The 12196-nt window shown below is 36.9% G+C and overlaps 1 protein-coding gene across 2 annotated transcripts in view; it reads right to left on the reverse strand.

Moving 5' to 3' along the window:
• Positions 1-384: 384 nt before the first annotated feature.
• The window catches only part of LOC131427870 (calcitonin gene-related peptide type 1 receptor), a 97670-nt gene continuing 85858 nt past the window's right edge, over positions 385-12196 (reverse strand). The window contains exons 6-9 of one of the 2 annotated variants that reach the window (XM_058591424.1): positions 10826-10927; positions 9913-10031; positions 1536-1716; positions 385-1466 (exon numbers count right to left, since the gene is read on the reverse strand). In XM_058591424.1, coding sequence (XP_058447407.1) covers positions 1194-1466; positions 1536-1716; positions 9913-10031; positions 10826-10927 — 675 coding nt within the window. In that variant the 3' untranslated portion in view covers positions 385-1193. The remainder of the gene's footprint in view (positions 1467-1535; positions 1717-9912; positions 10032-10825; positions 10928-12196) is intronic. The other variant, XM_058591423.1, reaches the window with a different exon arrangement.

Below are 12196 nucleotides of genomic sequence, written 5' to 3' on the forward strand. Positions count from 1 at the left end.
TTGAGTTCATTCTTATTGTACTTATTGTAAATTAGTTATAGATGATAGTTGCGTTGATGAGAGTGTTATATTGTTGTTAAGCTCTGTAGCAGAAGTATTGGGGATAATTAGGGCCAGTGTATCAAAAGCATCGTTCGTCCATGGGTGTAAACATTTTAACATGTGACAAGCTGATAGTCGTAGGTGACAAGCGATGTAAACGAAACCCTTTATTCCTAGTCGAAAATCACATAAGAAGGTATAGCCTGCTTTGAAAACGTTCATAATAAATGCTCGGGGAAAAAAATTCTTTTTGACAGAAGTTTTTATTCCGTACTGTGACATACTGTTTTTCAAATATATAAATCATTAGTGTACGACGGAAAAAAAACAATAATCCTCGTGTACTGGAATGTTTCACTTGGTATTCTCATGTTGCACATAGTGCTAATTGTTATTGTTTTTAATGAATTGAATAAATGCACTCACTTGTTCATTAGGTTTTATCGTTCCGAAATAATCTTATTGTTCACAGAAGTAAATTGTCCTTCAGTTTTATTGTTCCAGCCGTAATAGGTTTATTGTGTCAACTGTCTCGGGCAACCTCTAACAGCGAACTAAGTAAAAGTTTACACAAATAATAAAGCATACATTGGAATAGTTTTCAAATTACCATGGATTCTTCAAGATTAAAAAGATATACTTTGGATGCGTCTTACATAAAATAACACATTTTACTATCGTTCTAGAATGTAGGATAGTTGTTAGTGGCTTAATTTTTCCTTTCATTTTGCATTCGGTCAGTTTCTAATCAATTTAGTTACTTTTAACTATCTTGCTATGGTAACACGTCACCTGAATAAATCTATTATGTGTAACATTTTGATTTACAGATCACAATGAGCAGAAATGCTATATTTCGCGTACACTCTGACTAATTGGTAACACAATCACGGACATACATTCTATAGTGTTACAACATATTAATACTTTCTTGTTCATTTTCGTTCACACCAAATTTCGGATATGGCTTTTTGAATGAATAGCCTAAATATATACAGAACAGGTAACTGGACATGTAAGAACTACACAACATGTATGGTAAATTATCAACGTCTTAGTCTGCTGCTTGCTCGCTAAACCATTCCCTCGACGCACTCGCCAACTACCTCGTGACTGCCGGTTGTCCGCGTACCACGCCGAATGCCCAACAGTCATACCACCATGTCCCGGCTGTGTGTCGTCACCTGCTGGCCTCCGTTGAAGCTCTCGCGATAGGGATGGTTCACGAGCTCCGGAAAGAACCGGCTCAGCTGGCACTTGACGGCGAAAATCACATCGTGATTGGCAAAGCAGAAGAGACAGGACACGACGGCACCCTGCAAGCTAATCAGCATGGCGGAAACGATCTGGTAGTAGCGCTCCAACTCGCACCCTTTATCCGGACGGAACGGTATCAGTATGTGCTGCAACCCAAACAGCGGGATCTGTGGACGGACATCAAAGTCAATTGAACAATAATTTCAAATCACGACGTGCCCTCGAATACAACTCACCAATATCAGTGTCGCCCTGGTGGCCTTTTTCAGTCCCAGTGGGGCCGGATTGGGTGAAGTGGAGTTCAGTTTGGTCAGCAGCACTCGGACTACGTTGATGAGAAACACCAGTGAGGCGATGAGCGAAATGCAAACCGGCACCGTCAGCAACCACATGGCGTGACTTTCCTCCATCCAGCAGCTGGTCACAGGTCAGCGAGGAGAAGAAGCAGAAACGTGAATGAATGTGTTGCTCATTAAAAAGTGCATACTTAAACATCTAAAAACGTTCCAACGTGTTGCCCGTTGTGGATTACTAGCAGATGAAGGGTACCAAATGGGTTCAGACGGTAGCAGGAGGAAATATTGTGTAAAGCAAATTACTATTTATCACAAAGTACACGCCACGGAGGCAAAATGAACCGGGTGCCTGTCGGAAAATGCAATTTTATGAAAACTAAATTAGAGAGTAATAGGGTTTGTGTTCCAGAATTAGAATAAAGGAAAGTTAGATAAATTCCATCAAGTACCTTGATTGAAATTTAAATACTTGGTAGGATGATACGTAAGCTTGTTCTCCTATAGCAGCTTGAATTGCGAACTACTAACTCTTATTTCTTACTCTTTTCTTCGCGTTAAAGTAATAAAGTAACACTTTTACTAAAAGCGATTTTCAGGTACAAACAAACATGTTCTATACTGCATAATAAGTGCTGCAAACACAATAATGAATGTTTATAAACCGGTAAAGATACGCTATGTCAGCAGTTCCAGGAGAATCTATCAACAGTTCTAGCTTCATATTTTGTAAAACGCTGCGAACTAATTCCAACATCTGATAATTTCATAGAACGGATCCAGAACGCTGCTATTGAAAAAAAGATGTTTCGAGTGATTTACTTGCTACCTTGTCAGTAACTTTTGATCGGGTTCGCCAAATAATTTCTAAAAATTCCCAGCCGTTAAAGACTCGATGGACAGAACTTTGATTTTAGAACGATTTCAAACATGAGCTGGGCAATACGGGCTTAAAATATTCATGGAACAGTAAATAGGAAGTCACCACGTTTGGTTTTAAGCACTTTCAAACCTCGGCTCCCTGCATCTGGAAGTCGCCATCCTAAATTTTGGAACGATCTTCCAGTGCGATTCTTAGGTCCAAAACTACAAATGTAGAAATTTTCAAAAAATAATTTCTTAAAAATTGTTTAACGACTCCAAGCATCGTTTTCATCGTCTTATCGTCAAACCTGATTCGAAAATATCCATTTGTCAGCGTCTTGAAGACATACATACGACCAACTGTTCAAAAACAAAAAAATAGAAGAAGAAGAAGAAGAAGAATATGTTTATCAAACAACTTAAAGTAAAATAATTGGACAATAATTTTTGGTCTGAGTGATAGTGCAACTGTGACAAGTGTGTGAAAAGTGTTGAAAATGTGCTAATTCTCGAAACTAAAAAATGTGACTAAGTGACGGACATTGATAATTGACAGCCCAAAATAAAACGACTTTAACCAATCGAAATGCCACCTCCATTTCATTGTCGGCGTTATAAGATTCAAGCATAACGAAAATAGATTGAGGTCGTTGTGCCAAGGCAGTTAAATCTAAAATGGGTTTATCGAATGTTTCGACTATTGCAATCATGTAGTGCATATGGAATGTGTAAAAACTGTGTCAATCCTTGTGATTTGCATTGAAATTTGGTCAGCAGCAATACTAAATACGAATGTTTAATTTTTTTCATAGTGGTGTGTGTTCTCCCCTGGTCACCATGTTTTGTTTACAACAATGCTATTAGAAAACAGAATACTGGTGAGATCGATACTTAAAGAGTTTAGGCTGTAAAGAGGATCCATTTATTTTTTTTTATGATTTTGGTTAGAGAGTAGCATTATTTCGACATCACTTCGAATTGTGTTAAAGCAAAGTCTTGGCATTACATTCCTTTTGTGGAATTTGGCCTTTCTGTTTCAACAGACTTTGCAGCCGATTCTTAGTGTACAGAATCATTGCATCGCTAGTACGATGGATCCTACTGACACTCCTACTGAATCCTTCCAGGTCGGGGCTCGAACACAGGGCCGGAGAAACGTGTTAAGCCCAGGTGGGTAATTTTGCGGACCGGGGGGAACGGTCCAGTTTTTGAAGTATTTCTGAATTCTAATGGAAATTGTATTTAATATGTAATATAGTCTAATATATAACATAATTTTTGAATGATTTTATTTATTATTCCGAGATACAAAAAAATATTCGTATTAATAATAATTTTACTATTGAAGTGCAAACATAGAGGTTCGTTTCGAATTTTTAGAAATGAATTCATTCATGAGGATCTCAAGATTAAGCTGATCAGCTTCCTCTGAATATGAATGTAGAATTGCGATATGGTTTAGTCGATTTCGCGCCATGGTTGACCGTAAATAATTTTTCACCCTACGCAGAACAGAGAAGCTTCTCTCGTTAGAGCAAGTTGATCCCGGAATAGTAATTAGCAACTGGATGAACCGGAAATATTCAGGAACAAGTTCTCTACACCAATCATTTTCCTTCACAAATATCACAATATCTCTCAATGTTGCGGATTCATTTCTTTACGTTTCATCAGCTCTAATGCCATATCCCTGTCACTTACTAATCTCAACTCATCGAAATCACCTTTATAAAACAAGACAATTTTTGCAACATCAACCTTTTTACCTATTGCAAATTTTTCTAACATTTGAAAAAAAATTTGCAGAATCATTATCGAATATACTTCTCAAAGAGCAAAGAACTTGATCAAATATTTCGTTACATGTTCTATGATAATATTCTTCTGGAGTCTTGAAAATATGGTTTTTATCTTTTTTGCTGTCTATTCGCTTCGAAATTTTACGTTGACGTGGCAAATTAGGTTCTTCAATATCGAAATTCTTAGCAAACTCGATGCTTTTCAACCAAATTGATTCAAATTTGGAGTCACGAGAGACATCCAATGCGAAGGTTACAGCTTCTATTTTTCGAGACGAATCAACGACACAAAGCTCTACCTTCTGAAGTTCTTTGTTCAAAATTTCGATTCGGTCGAATATCTCAATCAATGAATTTAAATGAAAAATAAATTAGAAGGACTCCATACGTTCCAGAAAACATGCAGCTAAAAAGTATTCAGAAGCGACAAGGTTTGGAGAAACAACTCGCAGATAAATAGAAATCAGCTCCGTTCTTGAGATATCCGCCGTTTTATCCAAAAGTATAGAAAAGTCATAACTTGCAATATTTCATTTTGAATATCGTGATTCAACCATTTGTTACCCAAAACTCCAGGGCCAAGTGTCATAAACCATTCAAAACAGTCCGTCGAGATCAGCAAAAGTCTGTGTGTGTGGGTGTATGTATCACTCAATTTTCTCAGAGATGGTCAAATCGATTTTCACAAACTCAGGCTCAAATGAAAGGTCTTGCGGTCCCATAGAATGCTGTAGATTGCGGGTCAGACTTACGGTTCTGGATTTTTAGGGAAAAAGGTGCAAAAATGAATAAAAAAAACTATATACACTCAGTTTTCTCCAAGATGACTGAGCCGACTTTTACAAACTTTGATGCAAATGAAAGAACTTATGGTCCCATAGAATGGTACTGAATTTTATCCGGATCCAACTTCCGGTTCTGGAATTATAGGGTGATGAGTTTTAAATATTTCAAACCGTCACTCAAAGTGCCGATGCAAAAAACGGAAAAAAATTCTAAAATGAACCCAAAACTGTTCCAATTTGAAAATAACTAGCTACTAATCGAACCGATTTCGGCCATTTCGGACCCCAGTCTTTGGAACCGAGAGTACCAAAAATAGTGGTCAATTACTTCAATATGAATCTTACTCATTTTTTTTGGAAAATGACTGGACTGATTTTCACAAACTAAGGCTCAAATGAAAGGTATTATAGTCCCTAGTTGAATTATATCCGGATTCGACTTCAGGATCCGGAATTATAGGGTAAGGAGTGTTTGAAATTTTTAGCCGTCACTTAAACTACCGATGCAAAATACGAAAAAAAAATCAAAGATTAAGTTTAAAATAGGCGACAAAAAACTTTTTAGAACTGGTCGTAAAAATATTCAAATGTGTCTATCGAATTTGTTGATGAATGCGTAAACCTACTTTAGTTATGTCGACTATGGAAATACCGGAAACACAACTCGAAATGTTTCGACATATAATTTACTTCGATTTCTCTTATATACGTCGACGAGAAAGACATTTACTCCGCTAGATGGATTAATCTGTGTTTTATAGTTTGAAACATTGCAAGCCTTAAAGCGCGATTTACCCTGAGGGATAAAAGTAGTAAAATTCTGTATGAAGAAGAAATTATTTTCCACTCGAATTTTCAGGTGGGTAATTACCCACCTATGAAATATTCGGGTGGGTAGTACTACCCACCGTACCCACCTCTTTCACCGGCCCTGCTCGAACATACGACAACTGGCTGGTAAGACCAGCGTCCTATGCATTGAACCGCCAACCCGGCACATTGTGTTAAGCGTCTATTAAAAAAACGCAAAGGATGAAAAGCATGAATTGGTGGTGAACATCCCGGCTGACCGGATTTTAACGAGTTTCGGGAGGTAGTCGTTTAATACATCGAACTTTAGTAAGGGGCACATATCAATACAAAACACGATAATATTTCAACGTATTCTCAGAAGCCGGCTACCCAAAGCAATGAACACGTAATATGTTAGTTCTCGATTGCGTAGCCGACTTTCATTTATGTGATGCGATGTTCATATATTACTGCCGCGAACATTTTAATGCGAAAATAATGTGCTTTCGTAATTCAAATCAGCGAGTTATGTTTTCTACTTGGTATTCAGTTTTATCGTCATCTGGTACACATGTTCATAAACTGTTAAGCATTCGAACCGGTTCTTGTAGGGGAGTAGCCTTTATTAAAACTTCATTAGGTCGTCGTAGACAGAGAGAGCAAGCACGAGGATTTCTGGACAATTGCAACCGTAAATTTCTTATACAAATTAATTCTGCTGATGATGGAGAGGATGTGGTATTCTGAGTTATGTGGTAGCTACAATGAGTTCGAGTATAATTGTGTTAGCTACACGCTGTGTGGACAGGCCGGGCGTTTCCATTGCAGTAAATATCTAAGAGAAGAAGATTTATTTAAAAAGAAAGCAAGTGTATATTAAATCATATAGCCGACGCACAGTGGTTCGAATCAATAAAAACGTGGACATTAATCAGTTGCTGCCAAACCGTTCTTTTAATGCATATAGTTGTTTTTAAGAAATTATCTACAAATATATACCGCGTAATTTGAATCTATCCCTAATTGTTCATGGCCTACTTTGACAAAAAATATAACCATAACATTTTTTTCTGAAGAGATAGAATTTTTTTTCTTCTACAAAGTTTTAGAACTATTGAAAATAATTTACTTTGTCAAATATACCAAAAGCCTAGGTCGCACCGTTTCGGATATACACAGCATTTTTATGGCAACCCCCTTAAAATCAGTTTTTTATTCATAATTTGTTTCGAGTTATTTTTTCATGCATACTTTGTTTGTAATATTCACAGAAAGAAAAGATGAAACTTACACGACATGTAAACCGATAGTACTATGAAATAGACATCAGTTGAAACGAAAATTTGATTTAAAACCATGATTGATGTAAAATTACATTAAAATTAATTTATTTTTCATTGAACAAGACTGTATATTTACAAACTGCTTCGTTTTGTAATGTAAATTTCCATTCAATTGCCTGCTCCAAATATGTGCATGAAAATTAATGTAAAATCACAAAATATTTTATCTGTGTTTGTAGAAAATATAAAATCCCATAATTTTGTAGAAGGTAATGCATAGGTTTGTTGTTTCTTGGCAAAGTTATACAACATTTCACCCAGTGATGGCCCAACACACGAGCCAGCTCTCATACAGTCCGTGTGCTGTACCTTTTCAAAAACACGCACACAAAGTCTGAAGCACACCAGCTCACGATGCTGGCGCATCTGCTGGCTCATGAGCTGGAATGGGGAGCTAGCTCGTGAGCTGACTCATGTGCTAGCTCACGTACTGAGTTGAGTGTCCGTTTTTTTTATTCAATAATATAATATAATTTTTAAGCACACAGTGTCCGCTCTTGTATTGTCCCTTGTCAGTAGGTGGACTACACAAATAGCACACGCTCATAAGTCTGGTTTGAAAAGCACAGCACACGAGTTTAATAGGCACACACTGCAGGTATAGAGCAGCTCGTGTGCTGAGCTCGAACATCACTGATTTTATCTTTTTTTACCTATGATAAAACCTTACACCGAAGCAAAATATGCAACTTCATGTAGCTGATTTTTACAAAATTTTTAGGAAAAGATATGCCCAATACTAATAATAAAATCTAAGTGGAACTCGATGGAGCTCTTTTAGACCTTTTCAAAGTTAGTTTTAATTATTGAATTATGACAACCCCCTTAAAACTAGTTTTTCAATCATAACTAAGTTATTTTTTATACATACTTTGTTTGGAATAATTGTAGAAAATATAAAATCCCATAATTTTGTAGAAGGTAATGTTTAGGTTTATTCTTTCATGGAAAAGTTATACACCATTTTACCTATTTTTACGTAGGAAACCTTGTAACGAAGCGAAATATGCAACTTAATGCAGCAAGCTTTTCCAATACTTTACAATAGGAAAATATATTCCTAATCCAATTTATTTTCTAATGAGAACATCCTTAGTACTCTTCGTGTGACTTATTTTCACTATGACCATGCTGAAACCATGAATGGTTAAGAAACGGAGGGCGTCACGCGTCTGCTATTTCTATAACTCACTTTTGCAGTGAGCGTAGAGATGACCAATTCGCTCCTGTGCTATTCCAGTGAATCGAATCTTTGAAGTGAGCTGATAGCTCACAGCTCTTTTCAAAAGAACCGCAGATCACCAGTTCACCGCACTGGTTCTCAGATTAGTCGGTGTTTCACAGATTTTCAATCTTTTGCACAGATTTTCACAGATTTCAATAATGGTCATAGATTTAAACAGATTCTGAAATCGATCACAGATTTCTGAAATTGATCACAGTTTAGCACCAAAAATTACAGAGCGGTAGGAAATAGTGAAAATTTTTTTTTTTTTTGCTAATCAAAATGATTCCGATCAGCTATTATGGAAACAGGGAAACGTGCACAGATTTTTCACAAACAGGTTTTTAGCTTGATGACAGATTTTTGAAAAAATTACCTGGCATCCCTGCTGGTAAGGTGGAAGCAAGCTACGAGCTGAACGGATCTTGCAGATATTCTCAAACAGGACATAATAATAATTCGTAGACAAGTTAGCTCGCATAGCATTGTTTTTTGGGCATCAATGAGTTCGATCATGCATATGAAAGAAAAACGGCGCAAAAAAACGGCGCTCAAAAGAAACCTTCAGTTCAATCTAAATGAGCTGATTAGCTGATACATTGAATCGATTCCCTTTAGTGAGCTGATCGATTCGCAGCTGCTCACCGGTATGAGCTGCTTCGCACATCTCTAAGTGAGAGTCGCACGAGCTTGTTTATACGTGTTCACGCGCACTTTGTAGTAGATACTTAGGTAATAGAGGTAGATTCTACGTAGATAAATATAAAAAAAAACTGTTTTTAACATAAAGTGAATATGTCTCAAAACATATTTCTTTCACATTATTTATATCTTCAGCAAAAATACTTCAAATGTTTCTTTTTTTCAAAATGACAGAAAAACAATTATTTTTATTCGAAATTGGTACTACCCCCTTAACAAAAATTAATTTGCCACTTTCAAAAGAAGCGTAACATAATCTTGTAAAACTTCTTCGAAGGTACGTTAGCTCTTAAAAATCAGTGAAAGTCAGTACAGATTTTTGACCGTCTTTTTCCAGTTTTGGACCACTGTGCGATGTTTCGAACGGGCGTTTCATCATTATCAAACGACAGCAAATACTTTTCATCGAGTAGTTTGGAACATTGAACTGAATAAGCTAATTTTTAAACTACTTGACGTAAAATATTTTTTGTTTATTTTGCCTTGAAGATGAAGGATATTCCTTCAAAATATACTGTAAAGCAACACTTGACCAAAAAGCCACCTTTTGATCAATTACAACATCAGAAATCGTGTCATAATTATAAAGTAACATTCCGTATTGGAAATTAAACGAAGATGACAAAATGTTTGCATTTTGGGGGCGTATTGTTTTCCTGCTGACACAAAGGTAATGCGAAATTAATTTACTTATTAAGCAAACATAAATGACAATCAAGGATTACACATAGCGAAATAGATGTCTTTCAGTTCTTGAAATATTTTGTATTCCACAACCGTTCCCAATATTGAACAATCTCGAATACTCACTGTTCGGTATCCGGTGTGTATACGTTTCTCACGGTCGCATACACTGAAACAAGTAGAATGGGAATCACCCAACCGACGGCGAAAAACCAACGCATTGCTATAGCGTCTTTGATGAAGACCTGCAGTAAGAAAAGGGAAAAGATGAAACAAGCATTCTTCTGGACTAGTTATTTATTATCAAATAAGATCAGAAACAACGTAACTCAGAGCATGCAATTTATTCTTTCATACATCTACATGTCAGAAAAAGCTATCTAAAATAGTTCTCTCACTTAAGACTTGCTTAGAATAAGACGACACAGCGATACAGTTAAAGACGGCAAACTAAACACAATAACCACCCAAGTTAACTCCCAACTTAGGCATCTTGAAAGGCAACACAAAATGCATTTTCCTACCATTCGCCGGTGGACATCCGGCCGACAATCTGTTTTGCTGGTGTTTCCCTATCAACGACAACGAAACAAGAAGTCGGTGATGATGTCGATGCCTAGTTTGGGTGGCATAGAAGGAAATGACCTCATTTTCCAATCACCGCGTTATCAAACTCCGAACACCGACAAGCCTCCACATGCCAACCACATTCATTACCGTTCGCCCCCAGACGACCAACTGATGTCAATGAACGAGGATGACATTGTTTGCACTAAGCGTGCAATTTAATCTCGAACTATGCGTGCCCGGTCATTTATGAGTCAATCGATAAATGTCGTATTGAAAGTGAAAGTCTTTCGTCTCTAAAAAAGCGTAATAATGTTTTGCATTAACACGGAAATGGATGTTTAAAACTGGGAATAACGGATTTAAATCGTAAACACCATGCGTCTCCATAAATACCACAAATATGATGAACTAACATGGTCTATGATAAATAACAACACAGAATTCAGTCATCTGAAAAACATTTACTTACTATCACTAGCACCAAATGGAGATGAAGTCCTTCGCAGAACATCCAAAAATAGTTGACCAGCATCAGGTAGTTCAGCAGGATGTGCAGTCCGATACACAAACGCTGCAAAGGCATTACGAGAACAAAGGAAAATCAGATAGTGTAGCATCATTTAGTCGGATTACGTTTTCTGCTCGATCATACAAAAGATTCTGTTCCACCTTGGCTTCTCGCAGCCAAGCCGCACGTTTCAATACGCAAATAAAAGTTCAATAATAGGTAGTATGCCAATTAGCGGTCTCAACAGCCTCATAATCTTAAATTTTCCTAGCTTTCACAGATAAAAATATTTTGTGAATTTACATTTATTTTCATGCACATATTTGGAGCAGGTAATTGAATGGAAAGTTACATTACAAAACTAAGCGATTTGTAAATATACAGTCTTGTTCAATGAAAAAGTAAATGCATTTCAATGTAATTTTACATCAATCATGGTTTTGAATCAGATTTTCGTTTCAACTGATGTCTGTTTAATAGTACGATTGGTTTACATGTCGTGTAAGTTTCATCTTTTCGTTCTGTGTTATTATTGTAGCATTATAGGAACAAAGCCAAATCTTTTCAGCTCTCTCTTTCTCGCTCTCTAGATCCCAACAGACATCAAATACCGTTGCTATTCAGGGTCATTATCGCAGCCATGACAAAGTCAAACCTACGAACCGAGCCAGCGCATTAATTAGTCAAAGAGCAAAGCGCACTAGCAGCCCTCATCCTTCGGTTGCTCCTAGTGTCTGCATACAGCATGCCGTCCGACCCATCAGCAATTAATTGTACGTTTTATTTCATTATCAAACGCATTGTGCAGCGTGCAACGCTTTCTTAATTGTAGGGAGCGCTTGCTCTACTAGCTCCAAAGGTTGGTATCCCACCCGTAGAATAACAACTGACACGAGAACTAACCTATACGTTACGCAGGCAAAGCAAAAATAAACTATTTTCCATTAGTAAAATCATTTGAAATTGTTCTTGCAGCTGAACAAGTTTCCAGATTGATGGTGTGTGTTTTTTACAGCGTATGTATTTGTATTCGACGAAGAATAACAGTTGAGTTACCCATGCGGAAAATTCATGGCTCTCGATGTGACACATTTATCAGGAGTAATGTAATTTTAAGTAAGTTTCTCCTTCCGTAAGATTTTAGATAGCAGTTCTTTTCGAGCGCAAAACAACAGATCGCAGTGAAACTTTTCCCGTCGATGACGTAAGAGTTAGTAGTTTTACAGCTCGATTATCTCTCAAAAGTTTTTTTTTTGTTTTGAAGTATCTAGAGATAACAATGGGATTATTGTGCACGGCGCAATTGATTGGAAAAGCTTTCCTACGAAATAT

This window comes from Malaya genurostris, chromosome 2 (assembly GCF_030247185.1).
Source record: "Malaya genurostris strain Urasoe2022 chromosome 2, Malgen_1.1, whole genome shotgun sequence".
In the NCBI taxonomy this organism is placed as follows: domain Eukaryota; kingdom Metazoa; phylum Arthropoda; class Insecta; order Diptera; family Culicidae; genus Malaya; species Malaya genurostris.